Source organism: Carya illinoinensis, chromosome 4, assembly GCF_018687715.1.
Source record: "Carya illinoinensis cultivar Pawnee chromosome 4, C.illinoinensisPawnee_v1, whole genome shotgun sequence".
In the NCBI taxonomy this organism is placed as follows: domain Eukaryota; kingdom Viridiplantae; phylum Streptophyta; class Magnoliopsida; order Fagales; family Juglandaceae; genus Carya; species Carya illinoinensis.
Window position 1 is genome coordinate 42,121,075 of NC_056755.1, and position 22,100 is coordinate 42,143,174.

The window sequence follows — 22,100 nt, forward strand, 5'->3', positions numbered from 1 at the left end:
TACTAGTTTGAGAATAGAAATTTTCATAGTTTTTATCTTCCACTTATTTACATATTTCATTAATTAAAAGACTTTATATAATGTGTAACAAGTGTTGTTTAATTTGTTGTTAAAGAATTCATGTCTTTATAATTATTATGGATCACACGATAAATAGTGTTTCCATGTATCAAAGTATAATTATCAAACCAAACCCATGTCTTAATAAGCATACCCAAGTGTTAAGGTGCATTTCATAACCATCAGCTTCAAGTCGCGTCCTAAACCTACAAAATGAGTCAAACGGGTGGTCGAGTATGATCGGGCTAGGAAATGCCAGGCTCGCTCATTATTTCCTAGCTCGTCAAAAGCCTTATGTTTTGATGAAATGGACCGAGCCTGTCCCTATTAGCACAAGGCCTCCCTTAAACCAAGATTAGTCAATGAGGCCGAGTCAGCCTGCTTATTGGGCCAAAAATAAAGAAATACTTCCTAAGGATCATCCAGTCTTAAAAAAGTTACGATCATTTCGAGATTAAGGCTCTGTTTAGATGTTAAAAATATTCAAATTTATAAATAATAATAAAATAATTTATTAATAATAATAAAATTATAATAAATAGTTAATTATTATCAATAAATTATTTTTTAATAATAATAAAGTAGTCTAACTATTCTCGAACATATTCTAAAAGATCTAGATCTATATAAACCAAGTATTCGGGTTTGTAGGCAGTACTCTAGCCTGGGCCCATAAAAAAGTTCGGTCCACCCGACAAGCTTTCCGGCCTTGGGTTTATGAAAATCCAATCAAGGTCAGCTCAACATGCCCTAAGGAGGACCATATAGAAGAAAGGCCCGATGAGGTGGACAACTAAGAAGGACCAGACTTGAAATTTGCTCCAGGGGACAAATATACAGATAGAATGCCAAAAGAATCTTGATAGCCCAAACAATCATGAAAGACCAGACATCAGTAGTGACAAAAACAAGTGTAAAAATTATTAAGATCTTTATTTGAGAGAGAAGGAACTGACAAGTCCAATGGTCAGCCAATGTTTCTTTCCAATAATGATTGGAGATTGAGACTACTACAGTTAGTTTTTCCTCTTGTTTTCCCCTTTTTCTCGGAGGGAAAGGCAACTCTACAAGGAACCAATTCCTAGCATGATTTGGGAACAATAATAAACTGTTTGAATACACGAGGGCCACACAGCCTCGGGAAATTAACATAACAATATAGGCGAGATCGCACCATGTCTACACTAATGTAAATGTCAGGGGAATACATGTGGTCAGCTCACAAGAACATTACAATGTCGTCTCTCGAACCTCGGCTTCTTGTCATCCTCGTATGACTGCAAAAATGACAACAATACCTTCAGCAAAGTTTTTGAAATCAAGCAAAACAGTCTTCAGATTATCAAAAGTGCATTTGTTTATAACTTAAATAAGCATCATATCTGAGAAAAGTAGAGAAATAAATTTACTGGGATTTGAAACTAAATAGGGATCAGGTAACCAATACATTCAACCATATAGGCAAGCATGATGTGGGAACTTCCTATAGCTAATCTCCTGCCAGTTTTCTCATATCCAAACCCTATTGCAGATAAACAAGTTTTTTCAGCTGTACCTGTGCACTGAGAAAATGAGGAACTCGAACCCTTTTGGACCCGTCAGCTAAACGTTTACATGATGGTAATACATTTTCCATAGCAGAGAAGTTATTCTTGACCTGCGAACAGATTTGGCAAAAATGCAAGTGTAAGAACAATAGGTACCGTAACCATATAATTTAAAACAAGAATTACAAGTTCTACTCCTAATCTATCCACTCAACCTATCTTCTAACTTATAGTTGTCCAGTCTCAAAGATAACGTAACATAGTTTAGGAGATTTTCACTGCAAAAATGAGGTTCTTCATGATGTGATGGAACTCTGCCTTGATAAATAACTTATTCCTCACTTAAGATGAGTGCAGAACAAAAATGAGAACAGCTTCTAAATTAATAAACGCCATTCATTCTGTGGAATAACTGAACTTGCGTCAACAAGAAATCACAATTTTGTGTTATGAGGGTCAATTATATAAGTTAATGGAACGTCTGTCATCAATTTGTTTTTAGTAGAGTGGTCTACCGAATTGGCTTGAAAGCAAAATTACAATTCCTGGTGTTGGATATCAGAGAATATAAAACTAACAAAGCATGATAGTGCTGCAATTAAGATGATTATGCAAATCCACTTGTTCTATTTCCCTGACTCAGTTTTCTGGAATACAAAACAAAACTTAGAGACAAGATGTACTAAAAAACTCTTACCTGACTTTCAATGGCTCCAATCAACAACTCTTGACAACCCGATGCATGCACACTTTCTAAATTAGGGCACTGAAGTAACAATCTCTCTGGGCATATGAACGACAATAATCAATTATATGTAGTTCACTAACTCAGAAAAGGAGTAATAAATTGCAACAGTGTGCACAGAGATCATTATCAAAGAATATGCTTCCAATGGCATACCTGCATGTAAATTCTTGCAAGAGTTCAGATTCAAATCATTCAGTTCTGGGCAGTTTAAATATAGAGCCTGCATTTAAATCACAAGCTAAGAACCAAAGAGAGGACTACACAAGAAGACAAAATTTGGTTTTCAGATTCAAAAGCCTTACATCTAAGCCAGAACAACCCCACAAACTGAGTTTCTTCAGCCGGTTGTGCTTGATAATTAGCTTCTGGTGAATAAGGTGTAGTTGGGTGTTTGAAGTGTTTTTTATTTCGCAATCATTGCTTTCATCAGGGACTGAATTTTCAGAATTAGGATCACAAATGGTCATGCCACAATCCATGAGTTCAAGAAGAGGCAACTGAGCTGTGGCAAACTGAATGCCACCTGAAATTACAGTCAATTGGTTTATGAGCAGAAGTCAATGTGAGAACAAATATTACTTAACAGATAACTAAAAAAAACTACATTAGATAGATGAGGAGCCTTGAATGGATAATTACTTGAAGTAACATTAGGACAAAGAGCAAGTAGAAGCCTTGAAAGTGTTTCAGGGAACACATTGCAGATCATTCCAATGCCGCTATCACTGATGCTTGATCTGAAATAACGTCAAAAATAAAATCTCACGCATCATGAGAAGTGAAGAAGCTATTATCTTTAAGTTTATAGATATTTAACCATCTTTCGCTCAAAACCTACAACTAAATATTTGAAGCCAACTTGGATCAGGATTCAGAACTCAATAGACAATCTACAATGCAAGGACTTGAAAGTTCAGAAATTACCCTCATAAAATCTAATTCCATAATAGGATGGTTACTTTAGAACCTAGAATCACAACCTCAAGCATTGGATGCTGCATAACTCATTTTTACTTAAGTTGGTCTTTTCGCTTATACGTTTCTTCCAGTACAAGGATTTCTCTAATACTAAGACAATAGTTAGCTTATCTTATAAGCAGTTGAATGCAACTGTACATGGGAGCAAAAATGTACCCGCTTAGGTCAAGCAATTCTAAGTCTGGATAGCTTGAAGCAATGGCAGCAACAGATGCATCAGTGATTTCAGATCCAAGAACAAGTGAAAGCATTCGCAACCACCTGAAGAATAAGCAATTAAACAACCTTCACTGAAATTTTTATTAATGTTGTCAAGTGGTCAAAAGAAACCATTCAGTTCCTGCATTACAGAGAATGTGAAGATTGCCAGACAACTAATAAAAAAAGGCCAAACCTGAGCTCTGCAGCTGTAAGAGCAAGCACAACAGAATGAGAAAGCCGAACTGATGCAATGTGTATGTTTTGCAGCCTTGGGCAATTCCTTCCCACACCATCAACCATCGTAATCAGATCGGTACTATCATTTTGTTGGCAAGAAAATTCAAGGGAAATCTCTTTCAGATTTGGGCAGTTAAAAACCTGATAGAATGTTGAGTACATACAAAAGAAATAACTTAAATACAGGAGAGAAAGAAAGACCTTGAATTTCAATTGTAAAGAAAATCAAACCGAGAAAGAAAGACCTTGAATTTCAATTGTAAAGAAAATCAAACCTTAAGTTGTAAAAGGAAAGGAAAAAGAATCACCGTCTTAGAGAGGGAGAATAGATCTGAAAGCCAAAGAGTTGAAAGACTGGACGAACAAAGAACAAAACCCCCAAGATTAGAACATCCTTCCATCTTAAGACTTTTGAGGCATCGCTTATCCGCAACAAATCTCCCCAATTCATCGCTGCAGTTAAAAGTTCATAGGCCAATTAACCAGCCAATTCAAAGAAAGTTTTTTCAGCTAAAAGAAAGAGTTCTGTTTACTCGCATTACAGAACACGATATAACAGTCTAAAAGAAAGGGTGAAACAGATCATGTCATAAACTCAGTTGGCATCCCAAGGAAAAATAAACAAAACAAACCAAAAAAGTTAACGCATTAAGACTCAGAGCATCCACTTAAATGCTTCAATAAGCACCCTATTGTACCAAATATCTTGGTACAATAACAGATCTACATAAATTATACAAACATCAAATCTTAAAGAACTACAGACCGCTGTTTGATTTTGCCATCATGATAATTTTTGCGTTTGTTGCGCAAAACATTTATCTCAAGGACAACCAATCACATTGTTTCTATCTCACGGAAGCATTTTATCAGCTTAGAAAAAACAAAAATAGAAGAAGGAAACAAAAGAATATGAATCATACCCAGAGATCCGATTTATCGCAGCTTCAGATTTCAAGATCTCCATAAATTCGAGATTAGGGCAAGAGAATGCAATGCACGCTAGCATTGTTGCATCTACATCACTGCAAAACCAAAAAATATAACTTTTAGTTAAACCAAAAGAAACCAATTTCTCCAATTTCGTTCTCTTTCAAATACTTCAACTTTTTTTGAAAACTGCAATGATCACTTTGAAATCATAATATAAAGTATCTCAAGATGCTTATAGATCGAACTGTATGATGTCGTTGTTCGAGTTGATCTTTATAGACCAAACACTTCGAAATCGTTTCTTGCGTCCAGCTTTACAGATCAAAGTACATTTCATTTTAGCTCATTTTTCTTAACTGATCGATTAAAGTCAGCAAATTCTCGCCTTGTTTATGCTTAATGTCCATTTAGAATAATCTGATCCATCCGATAAAACCATAGATCATATGGTTTCTTGTACCGGAGAACCCTAACCTTTCCATTCTTAGAGAGAGTCTCACGAGTCCTGGGCATTTCTGTAACACAGATCCGACCTGAGACCTAGCCGGAACCCTAAGCCTGAGCTCCTCCGCCGCTCTCCATAACCTCCTCGCCGTCTCCCTCCACCCCTTGCACACCCTCGCCGCCCCCAATAGCCCCGCCGGCGGCAACCTCTTCAGTATCTCCCACAAACAACCCGCCGGGAAACCGTCAGACTCCGGATCCGGAAATCTATGGCCGAGGTCCAAGTCCTCCTCGTCCTCTTCTGTCTCGGGCTCCTGGAATCCGCCGCGTACGTCATCGTCGAATGAGAGCGCGCGGCGGAGATGAGAATAGGGCTGACGCGGTGGCGGGGGCAGCGTGGGGGACATGGAATACAGGGCGGATGAATCGGCGTGCATTGGGGTGCTGTCTATGGAGACGGTGGGGCTACCGACATGGCAGGAGTGACCCTTCTTAGGGAGGCCACAGCGGCCACAGTTATAACTTCCACGCTTCTTCAACCGCTTGCGCTCGGCGGCTATGGTGGCGTCGCAGCATGGAGTGGTCGGACTCCCAGGGGTTAATGGCGATTCGTTACGGTGGAGGTTGTGATGCTGCATAGCGACCGCGCGAGATTGAGAGGGAGTGTGTGCGAGTGCGAGATGGGTAACATATAATTAGGCGCGGCGACTCTGAGAGGGACTGGTCGGGAAAGGCGCGGGAACAACGTAGATTTCGCGCGCTAGGTTTTAAATTATTAAAAGGAGACTAAAGTAGTCAAGTACAAAAAGGGCGAGGGTGGACCGGAGGAGCCTATTAATTGAACCTCTAATTTATTTAGAGAAATAATATTTATAATTTTAAAATATATAAATTTAATATATTTTTTTAAAAAATATATATAAATATAAAATATATAGAAAAAATTAATTTTTTAATAATAGATTTTACTCTTTTTAAAAAAAATACGAATAATTTATACACTTTAACATTATATCTAACATTATTCTATTTTATATTATTTAAAAATTCTCCTCAAATCCACCTTTTGATTTAGATTTGACATTCTAAATAAATAAATTTGGGTTTGAATTTGATACAAATCTATATCTAGATTTGAATTTTAAAATATAATTTAAATATTAGACTTAGGTTTTTAAAATCCAAGTCATCGTTTCAAATCTAATTATCTAAATTCATTATAAATATTAATGTAAGATTCATTACATAGGCTCATAAATAATTGCTTATTGGAATTAGGAAAAAATGTTAAACTTAACAATAAAAGTCTTATGAAATGGGTTGGCATACATATATATGCATGCATATGTTTATAAAATCTATATGATAAATCTTGTAATAATTCTGTGTCATGATTAAATAGGGTTTGCTAATTATGAAAAGGTAATTTAATGTGTTTGTATGAATTGAAAGTTAGTTCGCTGGTTGGCGTTGAAAATGCAATCAATGGGCCGGCTGATGAAATCGTGGGCAATGTTTGTTTGGTGATCTACTTGGCATGATGATGATTGATAATCGGCGTGGAAGTGTTGGATCTGTGAACCTTGTGAGCAGGGAATGTTTCTTTTTCTTTTCTCTCTCTCTCTCTCTAAGCAAGCTTGTATTTTATATATATAGAAAAGGAAATTACAATTTATAAGGAGAGTCCTTCCCACTATCAATATACAAAATACAAGTTGGAATGCAAACTAGAGGAATGCTACCAAACTTCAAGTTTGTAGCTGCCTATTGCGCCACTGAATGCGTAAACCGATTTTGAGATCTATCGATTTTTTTAAAGCTCCAATCTTTGTAAGATTTCAGAGTGATTGCTATGTCTTCCGAGATTGGAGCAATTTGCCAAATGGCAACGTCCTCATAGATAGAGGAAATGACTAACTGTGAGTTGCCTGCCATAAGGATAGATGGGTGGTTGATATGTTCCGCCATTTTGAGTGCTAATCTTACTGCTAAAGCTTATGCTATTATTGGAGTTGTGGTGAGATTCTCCTCTGTCAATATTTCTATAGGCTTCCCTTTTGTGTTCCTGCTTACTGTTGAGGCTACAGAGAAAGTATTTCTGATAGCTGCATCGAAAGATATACAAATTTGGTTTTGGAGAGGTTTCTGCCATGACTTCTGAACTAAAGAATTATGTTTTTCTTTCCAAATATGTAGATTTTCTTGACATGAGTGGTTCAGTTGTTGCGAAGCTTTTTGAGTAGAGAGACTTATGTTGTTGTGAACTAAGTCATTCCAGAACTTCCATATAAAATCCATAATCAAGATTGCAAATAGTCTAAAAGGTTGTTCATCTTGTGAATTGAGGCCCAGTTTTTGTTTTGGATTTAAGATGAAGAGGAACCAATCTTTCATAGAATTTATGGTCAAGAAGCAGAGGTTTAAATGCCAATTACTCTGACTCTAAAAGATTCTAGAGATGGGACATTCTATGAAAAGATGCAAAAGGGTTTCTTCACTACCATCACAAAACGGGCAATTTGTTGAGGGGATACTGGAGATGAAACGTTTTAATCTTTCTCTGGTTGGAAGAATATTCCATAGGATTTTCTACAAAAGAAATTTATGGCGATCATGGATTTTGAACTTCCATATCTTTTTCCATCAGATATTCAGGATGACTGTATTGATAATGCTTGTCATGTTGGAGGCAATATGATGGGCTGATTTGACAGAGAACCTTCCATTTTGAGTTATTGTCTAAATGAAACTATCTAGTCTTTGTGTTGTTGTGGATAAAGGGAATTTCTGAATTTCTAAGACACTACTAGGTTGGAAAAGGGATTGTAATTTTTAAAAATCTCAGGATCTATTTATCTAATTGATCAGGTCTGAAACCTTTAGACCTGGCGAAAGATCCATTTGAGGGTTTAAAGGAAGAGGTTTGAAATTTTCCAGAGTGGATCCACGGGTCTAATTAGGCTCTCACCGATAAACCATTAGTGATATTGAAACACATACATTTTGCCAGTATTGGTCTTGTTTTCAGTATTCTTTTCCATAGACTCGAGTCAGTATTATTTGAAGCAACATTTGTGAAGGTGGTTGATTTCAGATATTTCTTTATAAGGAGTTTGTGCCATATACCCATATTTGGTTGACTCATTTCCCAGCCTGTCTTTGCTAATAACGCAACATTCATGTTTTCCATCTTTTATAGTCCCAATCTTCCTTCTTTTTTTGGTTGGCAGATTAACTTCCAAGATTTTAAGCATAACTTGTGCTTTTGATCTTTTGTAGTTCCCCACCAGAAATTTTTGAGGCTTGTATTCAAGGACTTATAGATAGACTTTGGGAGCATGTGTGTTGACATTTGATAAGTAGGGATGGTGCTTGCTACTGTTCTAATGAGCACAGATCTACTTGCTTGAGATAACAATTTTGATTCCAGCCTTCTAATCTTTTGTTTATTTTCTCCAGCATCTCTTTGTAGTTTTCTTTTTTGGAACGGTTAAACATTGTATGAATTCCCAAGTATTTCATTTTTGATGTCGATCCTTTGTATGGCAAATTCTTCAATATTTTCCTCCTTGTTGCTTGGCTGGTATTTTGAGTTATGTAGATTGAGGATTTACTCTGATTGATGCATTGGCCTCACCAGTCTTAATATTTTGCTATGATAACTTTTGTTAATTTTTCTTTTGCTTGCCCAAAGACTATGAGATCATCTGCAAAAAGAAGGTGAAAGATGGAGGGCTTTCTCTACTGATTTTTATGCCTTCTAATAGTCTGGTATTTTCCAATCTTGCCAATAGCCTTGAGAAGACTTCTGTGCATAGGATGAAAAGGAAAGATGAGATGGGATCACCTTGTCTTAGACTCCTTTGAGCTTTGAAAAAACCTCTTGAGGATCCATTAATGAGAATAGAGAACAAGGCTGTTGTAATGCATTCCTTGATGAGGTTTATCCATGTGGAATTGAATCATAATACTTTCATAACTGTAAAGAGGAAATTCCATTCTATAAAATCGAAAGCTTTTTCTATGTCTATCTTTATGGCCATCTGGCCCTTCTTCTCCTTGTGCTTCTTAAGATGGTGAAACATTTCATGGGCAATGATGAAATTTTCTTTTATATTTCTTCCAGGCACAAAAGCTGTTTGAAAGGGAGAGATGATACTTGGAAGAGTTTTCTTTAAGCAATTTGCCAGAATCTTTGTGATATTTTGTAGATGACATTTGTCAAACTGATAGGACGGTAGTGCTATGGGGAACTTGGGTTGAGATTTTTTGGTATGAGAGCGATGGGGGTATGGTTTATTTTTTTCAAGAGTTTTCCACTCCTAAAGAAATTTTGCACTATAGCAATTACATCCCTCTTGATAATATACCAGTAATGCTTATAAAAAATGCCAGTCATTCCATTCGGACCTGGAGTTTTGTGATTTGGGATTTGTTTGAGAGCTCCAAAAATTTCAGTTTCCAAGGGTACTACAGTTAATAAATCATTTTCCTCACTAAAAATATGGTTTTGGAAAATATTCTCAAGATTTTCTGGGTAAGTGGGTTCCATGGATGTATAGATGGATTTGAAATAATCGATAAAAGTTGATTCTATCACATTTTGATCCATAGTCCAAATACCTGGATTTAGCTTGACAGAGTCGATCCCATTCCTTCTTCGGCGTATTGTTGTTGACAGGTGATAGAATTTTGTATTTAAATCTGTTGTTGTGAGCCAATTGATTCTCGACTTTTGCCTCCAAAGGATTTCTTCGTTCTTTTGCTGATCTTGAAGTTGATGGAGAAGATAATTTTCTCTCTGTAAATTCAGTTGGTCTGGCGTGGTGCTTTGTAGTTGACTGAGCTCCATCTTGATTTGCTGGATATTTGACTGAATTCTCCCAAAATGATTTTTATTCCAGAGTTTGAGTGCTTTTTTTGTTTCCTTGATCTTGCTGCACAATATAAAGGCGGGATTTCCACTGAATTGTTGGCTCCATGCATCTTGAATGATTATATTGCTGAGAGGTTCTCGAGTCTAGAATTCTTCAAATTTAAACTGAGAAACATTTTTCCTTATCTTTATTGTGTTGAGCAAGAGGGGCTTGTGATTTGAGGTTGAAGATACTAAATGCTGAATAGTGGCATCTGGAAATAGCATCCTCCACTGTGTATTGGCTATTCCCCGATCTAACCTTTCTCTAATCATTGATTTTCCTTAACGATTATTAGTCCATGTGAAAGCTAGTCCCGAAAAGCCTATGTCGATTAAGCCATGAGAATCCATTAAACTTTTTAATCCTCCAATGGAAGTAGATGTGACTGGTCTGCCCCCCACTTTATCCGTTTGATTGAGTAAATCATTGAAATCACCAATATAGAGCCAAGGGCCTGGGAAAGATTGATGTGTAGATTCTAGATGAGTCCAGAATTGTGTCTTGTTTTGCCACTGAGCTGGAGCATAACAAAAGTAGACAGCCAAGGTTGATTAGGAGGATCAGAGTAGACCAAAATAGAAATAACATTTGTATTAACATGTACCGGTTCAATATCCAACCAGAGTAGCCATAGTAACAAAAGGCCTCCATTTTTCCCTGAGGCGAGGACATTAACAAAAAGGTGGAAACCTAGCCTATTTAGATTAATAAGGGTGTTTTCACTAGACACCATAGTTTCCGACAAAAATATAATATCAGGATTATATTTAGATATATATACCCTTATATCTGATTACGTAAGGGAGGGCTAAACTCCTGCAATTCCATATCAGTGTCTTCATAGGGATGTTGGAGGCATGGTTGAGCCCACCTCGTCAGCTTTGGTTGCTTTCCTAGTTTAGGTTGTCTTTTGAGTGGACCTATTGTAAAGTTTTGCCCTTGCTATTTCCTTTGATTTTGTTGATTTCCCAATGGATGTTTTATTGATTGATAAGAGCATGAAAGCTACTTCTTTCTCTTCATTGGAGTGCTGCTTCTTGCTATTCTTTTGCCATCTACTTCTGAAATATTTTGGAATTTTTGTTTTGGGGTTTGTATGTCTTCAGTCTCAAGGAGTATCCTTTTTGCCTGGAATTTTGTTTCTGAAAGAAGGACTATAGTGACTGTGCTCCTTGATGGGTGATACTCTTCTTGACGTGCTATTTGATCTTCTGAGAAATTTGCCTTGCTTCTGATGGCTGGCCCCATTGGCTTCTTTGGAGGAAATCCTGGTGGAGGATTTAAACTTTGACTTCTGGAATAAGATGAATTGGCTGATAATTAATAGTTGGAAAGAAAATTATTGCCTTTGGTTTTTGTAGTGTGGGATTGAGAGCATTAAAAAGTGGGCCAGTTTTCCATTTGATTTCCCTCTTCTGATTGAGTGAAGTCTGACTTAATTCATTTCTTGAACCAATTGAGATGATAGGCTTTTTCTCCGTATGATTTTTTTTTTTTTTTTTTTTTTTTTTTTTTTTTTCAGGCATCAATTCCTTTGGGCTTTAAAGGGGGGCTTCTTTTGGTATGGCCCAATAGGGGCTTAAACCCAAAACAGCTTCTTGTAATTGGGTCCATCGAGAAGGCCACGACTCCGGATTAAGTACTGACTAAGAAGATATTTTCTACTGAGCCTTCTCCCTTTGATTGCATTGAATATCCAGATTGTCCATTTGTGAGATTTGACAATTGACTGGTTGAAAGGCATTAGGTGGGTAGGATTTAATGCCCATATTTATGTTGCTGCTTCCGAAAGGGGGTGAGGCATTTAAAGCTGTGATTTTACTGTACTCAACAGTACCTGGAGAGATCTCAGCCTTCGGATTGTATGGTTACCGGCTCAATTCTTCAACTGCAAAGAGAGATTCCCGTGAATGGATAGTTGGTGCACACTGGAAACCCAGTTTCATCTACTGGTTTGCGTGAATCCCAGAGTCGGTGCATGTTTGAGATGCTATTTCGGTGCTTGCTTGGTCATAAAGATGATCTTCGAGTTTCCCTTTTCCAGCTTTCCCATCTTTATAATAGTTTGAGCTGTTTTCAAGTGGGTCAAAAGAGATAAGTTCTTGAGGAGACCAGACCTTGACTAGCTTTTTCTTTGCAATCTTTGCATCCAGATTTGTTGAGAGTTCCTCTTGAGTGGCGAGCCATGGATTTTCCCATTTATCCACTGAGAAATAACTTTCAATGGCAGATGAGTTTTCTCCATGTGGGATTGCAACCTCTTTCCCTTTATCTAGTGAAAGGGAAGCACCGAAGACTTTATTTGATGAGCTTTAAATCGGGTCCAGGATGACAAGATTTTTACTTCCTTCAGTCTCTAATTTTTGTAAAGAACTATCGAAATCTTCCTGCTCTGTAAAGTTGACTAAAGCTAGTCTAGAGACATTTGAATAACTACTCTGTACTTGGACCGGTTTGACCATAGTAGAATCTGCACGCAGCCAAGGCCCATAAGGCAGGTGTTCTAGAATAATATTTAGAAAAGTGCAGAAGATATGAGAGTGACCGATTCTACCGCATGCATAACAAAAGTCTAAAAGACGTTCATAGTTAAAAGAAACCCAATTTGCACTGGAATCTCTAGGTTCCCATATTCCTTGTTTCAGGGGTTTGTTGATGTCTAGCTCCACTTTAATACGTAGAAATTTCTTGCTAGCCAAACCAAACAGAGGGTCCACATCAACTCCAATATAATTCCCAAGGGCCCTACCAATTTTTTAGGCCAAATTTTCTATCATATGTTTTCTAATAAGACCATGAATTTGGACAAAAAAAGGTGAAGTACGAAGGTTGATATCTTGCCAAGATGAACCTTCGGGGCAGCTCTTGAGAAGAAGTAGGTGTCTTTTAAAATTTCAAGGGATCTGGTTCATAATCCTTTGAATATCACTAGTCTTTTGGAATGTGAAAAGGAAAATATTTACATCTAAATCTTTAATATGGAACTTATTGACAAAATTCCAGGTTGCCTTAAAAGATGCATGAAGAACAATCTTGTTTAGAGGCCGAGTAGTGACTATTCTTCCAATGAGAGCTAAATCTTTGTTTTCACTTGCAGGTTCTTGTTCAGGAGAGAACCAAAGGTCCTCCCAAGATAATGCTTCAGTTTGATTGATCAGGTTGTCCATATCCATTGAGAAGATTGTTGTAAAAGAAGAAATGATGGATGGGGTGGGTTAAAACAGGGTGGGAAGGAAAAAAGTGTGAAGAGGGTATGCACTCATCTGACTAGCAAGAGAGTTGGCTATTGCAAGAGTTTCCCTAGAGAGGTGATGGGGTCATTTTGGGTAGGGACGGTTTGGATGAATGGTGGACTTGAAAATTCGTCTTCCCATTTAGCGAGAGTGGGCGGCAAGTGCCGAGGGAGGATGGTTATAGAACTACTTCGAACTAGTTTGTTTTCATAATCATTCTATCTTATCTTATCTAATCATTATAATTTTATTAAATTTTCACATAAAGTAAAATAAAAAATTCAATTTTTTCAAAATTTAAAACAAAAATATTATTAAAAATATATATTCTAACAATATTTTATTCAACTTTCAAGTTTTGTCTTAATTCATTTCATCTCATTTGTGAAAATAAAAATATTAATGTTCTTCTTTATTTAAATAAGAAAACATTAAAAAAAAGGAAAAAAAAAAAAGAAGAGAGAGAGAGAGATAGAGAGGGAGAGGGAGGGTGTGAATAGGATGTAAAGATCATCCAATGGGAGACTAGCAAGTCAATATCCCATTATTTTTCTTGCATACTTAAAATCATAGTTTTATCCCTCTTTTTTAGCCTCAAATTGCAAGGCTCTCCTGACCTATGAGAGTGGAAGAAGTGGTAGTTGGGTGCGATTGTGTCGCCTCTAATGCCAAAGATAGAATCTTTAGGACTGAGCAAAACAAGAAAGAATTAAAAATAAAAAATAAAAATAAAAATAAAAAGGCTAAGGGAAGAGTAAGGCTAAGCGAATGAATAACCTGTTTCTGTAGTTAGCATTTCACCCCTTGTATCCAATCCTCTGTAGGACCTTTCCGTCGTTATAATGATCATTCGCTATTCCAAATGGCATTGCATTGCATTTAATGCAAGTGCTCTTGTCAGTAATTGGGACTCAACCTTGAGGCTGGCCACTTAATCAGGTCTGTACAGGACAGGATCCCGATCTGTCTTTCCCTTATTAATGTGTTGAGTTTGGGAAACTGTCATATTTTTTCATTTTCTCAATCTGGTTTGGGCCATTTGTCTATAACCTCCTCCTACCAAGTCATGGATTACAGGCTTTGATGGATCAGTGACCTGTGCCCAACCTGGGTGGGTATAAAAAAACCACATTCCACATAGGATTAACATTGTTTCATTTTCATGTGAATTAAATAGTTAACACTTAGGTGCCGTTTAGATAATGAGTTGAAATGAAATGAATTGAGATGAAAATTAAATTAAATATTGTTAAAATATTATTTCTTAATACTATTATTGTTTTAGGAATTGAAAAATTGAATTGTTTATTATATTTTGTGTAAAAATTTAAAAAAGTTATAATGATCAGATGATATAAGATTAAACACTTTTATTATCTAAACAGGGCCTTAGTCCAGTAGTTTAGATTTTTAAAATTGAAACGTTATATGTTTATTCTATAAATAACTAATATATAACATACACATTTAACTCTTAACTATTAAGAGTAATAATAATAGATGACGAAGTATAATTAAAAATCTTTATAAGGAATTAAATTATAATTTCATAATAATTTTAAAATACAATATGTCATTATTAATATTTTAGTTTAAGAAGTGTGAGAATGTAAAATCAATTAATGTTTTGCATTTTTATTATTTCTTACAGTGTCTTTGAGAAATGAAATAGATTAATAAATATTTTTTAATAAAATTGTTTGCAATTGGTCATTTGTGTTGTGGTTAAAAAAAAAAGTAATAAAATTGTTTGCAGTTTATATATAAAAAAAATGGCATTGAAACAAAACCATTTTTTTACATGGATAAAAGTTTACCTATATTTAAATAAGATGCTTTAGACCATATATTTCTCTTACTGTCGATTTATTTTCCATTAGATTGATATTTCTATTTCTTACATACATTTTCCTGTTAGACCCAGTAACTATTTTAGGTAAATTTTATATAAGAATTATATTTTTATAAGAGCATATGAAATTGTAAATATTTATTTTCTCAACTAGGCAAATGTGCAGCGTACATTGCCCTTACTAGTATATATATATATGAATGCATCTTATCAGTTGAATCTTAAGGTTTTATTTGGATAGTGAGATGAAATGAAATAGTTTTATATGAAAGTTGAAAGTTAAATAAAATATTATTAGATTATTGTTTTCAAATATTATTATTTTTTTGAAATTTAAAAAAATTGAATTGAGATTTTAAAAAGTTGAATTATTTATTATATTTTATATGAGAATTTGAAAAAATTATAATAGTAAAATGAGATTATTTCTGATCAAAAGGATGGCATATTACTATATGCACTACAACATAATTGGTTTTTTGGGACGAAATTTTGTACGGATTTCGTCCCATAAAATATTTTGGGATGAATTTTTTCGTCCCAAGGTCGTTTCTACATTACTGTCTTAGAAGATATATTGGGACGAAAATCACTAATTTGTCCCAAAATATATCTTTAGGGACGATTTTGAAATTGACTATTTGATACTGTTCAAACGTTTGATTTTTTTGTCACGGTTTAATTTCATTCTAGAATGTCTTTCGAATGGTTACTATTGTACGTTCATACGACATTAAATTGGTTGAACGGTTATGAAAAAATGTTAAAACGATCACACATTTTGATAACATTCGAACGGCATAAAATAGATTACCATTCGAATGTGAAAGGAACAGATCGAACACTAAAAAAGATCGAACGGTGTTGAGTTATGTTCGAACGATACGATAATAAATTGCGTTCGAACGTTTTTTGATAATTTGATGTCGTTAGAACGGCTTAATTAATAATGTTCGAACGTTACATAGTCGTTCGAACGAATACTATTTTATTAAAAACCCATAATAATAAAAAACTAAATAGACATTCATAATATTTGAAAAACATACATTAGAAACTGTTTAATACTCACGAAAGTTTTATAATAAGTGCGAACTAATAAATAACCATAAGAATGACATTGTTCATATATAATTAGATAATGTCATAATCTATATGTAAAAACCATCAGTTGCTTGGAGGCCTGTACTGTTGCATAAGTTGCTGCATTTGGAGTTGCATATCTCTCCTGAACTCTTCTTATTATTCTTCATGTTATTTGAGACGCGTCTCCATCTTTCCTTGTTTCGCCAATTGAACCTCTAACTTATCTTGCCTTGCAACCAATTCTTCGATTCTGCGATTCGAATTCTTTTGCTCTATAAAGGCCGTAGAGGCAGACCCGAAAGAAGAGAATGAGGGAGAAGGTTTTACACAACGATCCAAATCCCTCAAATATTCTGAACGTTGACCCAGAACTTGTGTCAAAATCTCAATATTATTTGAGGAATTTTGATCTAACGTACATTCAGCACATATAGCAACCATTTTATCCTACACATAAGATAAAGAGTTAATATCATCATAAATATTCTAATATATTTATTTAGAATAAATTATAATACTTACATAATTTTCACGGGCATTGGGATGACTTCACTCTCCATTACGATTAGTATGTGATGCAGCATATAATTTTGTCAGATCATAATTGGCATCTGAATCTTACTATAATAAATATTTGTTAAGATATAAAGTCATTAGGATTCATATATTCAGTTAACTATATACAAATAAAAAAATAGCAATACCAATTTCTTAGAGAGGCGGTGGAAAGATCTTGAACCTGCATGATGAGTAATTTTCAATTTCTATCTATTTGTTTTGTTTATAGAACTTCGCTCCTACATAGGAATTGAAAATATTAGAAAGCAAAATTAAAAATAGGACGACAAAAATAATTAATTTAATTATACCTTATATAATGGATCCTCAAACATGTCACAAAATTTTTTCCAATCAGAAGGTTGAACATCTTGAAAAGGATGTTGGCGTGCATCTTCGATATTCTCGAACTTATTATAATGCTCATGACACATTGTCTTATATTTGCAAAATGCATTACTCACAAGCTCTTCCACAGTCTTACGCTCCTCTCTCCGACTAAAATTTAATTCGAAATCATCCTTAAAAAAAAAAAATTAGACAAACATATTATCATTTATAATATTCTAACTTTAAGTAAAATATAAAAATTTACCAACTTAATAAATGTTTTAAACATTACCAAACAACGCTTCTTGATAAGCTCTTTAACATCTTGGGGGACTTTCTTCCATGAACTTGTTGCCAAAAGTGCATAAGTTCGTGTAAGAGCACCCACATGCGATACAAGCCAAGTTGTTGGTTGTCCTTTGCCTCTGGTATGTTCGTCAAGAATGTTAACCTTGATCTTACCCACCTTACGATATTTTTCCAACGTCATGCCTCTATTAGTGCCTCAACCTTGACAAAACTGTACTGTGAACTCATCATGATATATAACATTGTAATCAATTTTCTATTATAACCTTAATTAATAACTTTTATGACTACTAGAATTTTACCTTGTTCTATAGAGTCAATCTCTAATGGTGAGTTTGAAGGAGAGTTAGGAACAGGTGGAAATGGGATGCGAACTTCCTTTCTATTTGGAGGCATAATTTCATAAAACTGATACAATATTTATTAAGGAAAATAGTTCTCATCATCACGTAATGTGAAAATATAAATGGTCAACACTAGCTGTATCAGTATCATTTGACAATTCAGTCTCATCATCTGTAGATACTTCAGATGAATCAACATTTTGTTCAAGTGTCGCATCAACAATTTTAGCCTCAATATCTTTTCTATTTAATGGAATCATCTCATACTAGCTCAAATTCACAAACAAATTAAAAACGGGCTGACTCTCTTGGTATGCTTCTTGAGTAGAGGGAACATCTTCTTCTTTATCTCGTCCTTCCGCTTGAGGGATAACATCATATATATTTTTTGGAGAATATTTTTGTACTACTCGCCATTGATTTCCTAACTTCGGGTCATTTAAGTAGAATACTTAAGATGCTAAAATAAAAGGATCATCTTCGTACCATTTTTTTGATATATCAATACCAAAAAAATATTCATCATCACATACTCCAGTTCGAGGATTGCTTAAATCCCACCAATCACATTTAGACAGATACATTGCAAGCTTTTCTAAATATTTCATTTCAATTATATCAACAATAACTCCATACAAATCAATATTTTTTCCATCATGACTTTCCTCGCCTAGGACACCACTATTTTGTATTTTCCTATAACAATCTCGATCCATTGTGTGATACCTACTTTCCCGAGAAATACATGCAGAATATCTTGTAGCGCGTCTCGATGGGCCACGCGTTAATGCATACAATTCATCCGATATATCGTTTGGATTATTCGCATGTATTTGTACAACCTACATATTGAGTAGAGCTTCTATTATATTAATAATAAACAATCAATATTTTCTGAACTATTGGATGAGTAAAGTATATGTAATGTCATTACCTGTTGTTCAAACCATCTCAAGAACTCCTCTTCATATTTCTAGTTTATATCATTTACTCCTAGTTTCTTGAGCATGTTAATATGATCACTGAAATTGATGATTACCACAAGTCTTTTATATTCTTAAACATTCTCGCACCGATGTCACCTAACATTTGTTCCATATTCTCATCATATACATCTCCAACAACATCTGGTTGTACATCTTCATTGATCTCTTCTTCTTCATGTAGAACCTCGAATGAAGTTGGATATGGTTCACCGTGTAAGACCTAATTAGTATAACCCTTGTCAATACCTTTCACAAACAGATGCTCTCTCACCAAGTCTATCTTATGAAAATGCAAATTCCTGCATTCTTTACATGGGTATCCAATACACCCATCACTATCACATGTACCTAATGCAAACTTTAAGAATTTCTTAACACGTTCAGCATATACGTTGTAATTCTGACCCAATCGATCGGACACTCGCATCCAACTCTTATCCATGCCGACTATCTTCATTACAAACAATCACGTATGCATCAACAAACAAACAAGTATCATGTATCAATCAATGAGTATATCACCTTGCACCGGGTAATTGATCATATCTCATTCGGAATTGTAAACCTATCCTCTATAATCTGTCATAGTCTAACAAAATTTCGACAGCATCTCTCCATAGTTCTCCAAATATGCTCATCTGGTTGTGTACACCGACGATTAACACGTCCATACACCATCACCAAATATGCATATTCGGAGAATAAAGGATGAATCTACTAAAATCTTAATGCTAGATGTATAACAGATATAGTTCGATAGTTTGCAAGAATGATCTTACAATTCCAAACTGTCCACTCTGGACAATTCAAGAGTTATCAGTCTTTTAATTCATCCGGATTGATAACTCTCGAACGAGTCTAAGATTTATTTTGATGAACAAGTAATACAAGATATGCTAACATGTATCAAACAAACAATGCAAGATATGCTAATTAAAATTCAATTGATTAATTAAAATATTTAGTATTTAAGTATTATTAAATCTTAACTACTTGTATTTTAAAACATAACTTTAATTTTATTAATTTAAATATTTAGTATTTAAGTATTATTAAATCTAGAATATTTGTATTTTAAATAAAATTAATTTTATTAATTTAAATATTAAGTATTTAAGTATTATTAAATCTTAACTATTTGTATTTTAATTAACCTTCAATTCATTAATTTAAATATTAAGTATTATAGTATTATTAAATCTTAACTATTTGTATTTTAATTAAAATTCATTTGATTAATTTAAATTTTAATAATTTGTTCAATTATTAAATCTTAATTATTTGTAGTTTAAACTAAATTCATTTTATTAATTTAAAGATTAGTATTTAAGTATTATTAAATCTAATTTCTAATTAATATTTTAACACTGACCAACATAACGTTCAAACGGTGAACATAAGTATTCTAACGTACTATTAACGTTCGAACGGTAATCGTGTACCATTCGAACGGGTCTATTCCAGATTCCAGTCGTCTTTAACCTCTGAAAACCCCAACAATGACCAACTCATTACATCAAACGAAAATACAAAATATCACGAAGTCAGTACAGCAAACGAAAACCCTCATATTCAAACCAAAATGAGTTAAAGATAGCATAAATACCTGGTTTTAAGAGATAAAATTGCAAGAGACCATACGTTATGCCCAAAACCTTGAAAATACTCTTCAAAAAGCAGTAAAAATAACTCTTAATCTAAAAATATACGAGATGGATGAAAGCTATTAATATTTGAGTGCTGGATTGAGGGAGAATGGCGCTGGTTGGAAGATATTGAACTTGGGAGCGAAACTAGGAGTGGAGAGACGAGAGCGAGATTGTGAGATTCTGTTGTGTAAATGTAGAACATTTACGTTCAAACGGTTACTTACTAAACATTTGAACGTAAAAATATTTTGCCGAAAAAATTTCCCCCGTGAATTTAACGTTCGAACGTGTAATAGTATGTTCAACTTTCAGACCCATCAGCCTGTGCAATGTACTGTACAAGATTGTCTCAAAAATCCTTGCCAACAGACTGAAAACCATCCTCCCCAACCCCATATCCCCTAATCAAAGTGCCTTTGTACCTAGCAGATTCATTTCAAACAATGTAATAGTTGCTTATGAAGCTCTTCACTCCATGAGTACAAGAATGAAAGGAAAGAAAGGGAGTATGACCCTCAAGTTAGACATTAGTAAAGCTTATGATAGGGTAGAATGAGGCTTTGTGAGAGTGTTATTTCAAAAATGGGCTTCCCTATCAAATAGATCAACCTAGTTCAAACATATCTTAATTCTGTCACATACTCAATCCTGGTCAATGGGACACCACAGAAAAAGTTCTTTCCCTCAAGAGGCATAAGACAAGGTGACCCTATGTACCCCTACATCTTCATTTTATGTGCTGAGGCTCTCACCTCATTACTGAACCAAGCTGAAAAACACAAAGAGATTACCCCAGTTCAGATAGGAAGAGGCCCTATCACTGTAAACCACCTTTTTCTTTGCAGATGACAGCCTCCTTTTCTGCCAAGCAAACCCAAAGGAACTTATTCACTTGGTTGATACTTTAGTTGTGTATGAGCAGGCCTCGGGTCAAGTTTTAACAAGGAAAAATCATCACTGTTTTTCAGCAATAACACTAAGCAAGAGACCAAAGATCAAATTCTACAGTTGGCAGGGGTGGGTCATTTGCAAAGTACTTGGGGCTTCCAGCCTGTGTTGGGAGGAAAAAAGTGACTGCATTCCACTCCTTAATTGATAGAACATAGGCCAGAATTGCAAACTGGAAAACTAAGCACCTTTTAAGTGCAGGGAAAGAATTATTACTCAAGGCTGTTCTACGGGCCATTCCCACCTATACCATGGGGATTTTCCTACTTCCAGACTCGATCACAAGGAAACTGAATCAACTACTAAGAAAGTTCTAATGAGGCTATAGTGAAGACACCTCTAAAATACAGTGGATCAGCTGGAATCAGATTAGCAAAAACAAAGAGGCTGGAGGCCTTGGTTTTAGGGACTTCAGAAGCTTTAATCTTGCACTTCTAGCCAAACAAGGCTGGAGAATGCTCAATAATCCAACTTCCCTGGTGGCCATGATTATCAAGCAGAAGTATTGTGGAAAATGTGCTTTCTTAGAAGCACAGCTGGGCTCGAGACCATCCTTTGCTTGGAGAGGCATATATGCAGGCCTAGAGATCCTTAAAAAGGGAGTGGTATGGAGAGTAGGAAATGGCTAGAGTGTAAACATCTAGTTGAATAACTGGATTCCATCTCTGTCATCATACAAAGTCATCACCCCAAGAGAAGAAGACTGCTGGTGTGAGCAAGTGATCTTATTGATCCAAT

At 35.1% G+C, this 22,100-nt stretch overlaps 1 protein-coding gene across 1 annotated transcript; it reads right to left on the minus strand.

Annotated features, from left to right (window-relative positions):
* Positions 1-972: 972 nt before the first annotated feature.
* Positions 973-5,882, minus strand: LOC122306731 (F-box/LRR-repeat protein 17). Its single transcript, XM_043119237.1, has 11 exons — positions 5,179-5,882; positions 4,695-4,796; positions 4,080-4,224; positions 3,728-3,912; positions 3,490-3,594; positions 2,995-3,092; positions 2,658-2,878; positions 2,509-2,575; positions 2,305-2,390; positions 1,616-1,717; positions 973-1,337 (listed from the first exon to the last, which is right to left on the minus strand). Exons 1-11 carry the CDS (start codon positions 5,784-5,786, stop codon positions 1,275-1,277), a joined length of 1,782 nt encoding a protein of 593 aa, XP_042975171.1. The 5' UTR covers positions 5,787-5,882; the 3' UTR covers positions 973-1,274.
* Between the last annotated feature and the right edge of the window lie 16,218 nt (positions 5,883-22,100).

What these genes read in the sequence shown, in the direction of transcription:
- LOC122306731 (XM_043119237.1), bottom strand. Translation starts at nt 5,786, where the DNA reads ATGCAGCATCACAACCTCCACCGTAACGAATCGCCATTAACCCCTGGG. An exon ending in GCGATAAATCGGATCTCTGG is followed by an intron (nt 4,225 to 4,694) that starts GTATGATTCATA and finishes TTTTAACTGCAG; the next exon opens with CGATGAATTGGGGAGATTTG. An exon ending in TTGCAAGAATTTACATGCAG is followed by an intron (nt 2,391 to 2,508) that starts GTATGCCATTGG and finishes TCATATGCCCAG; the next exon opens with AGAGATTGTTACTTCAGTGC.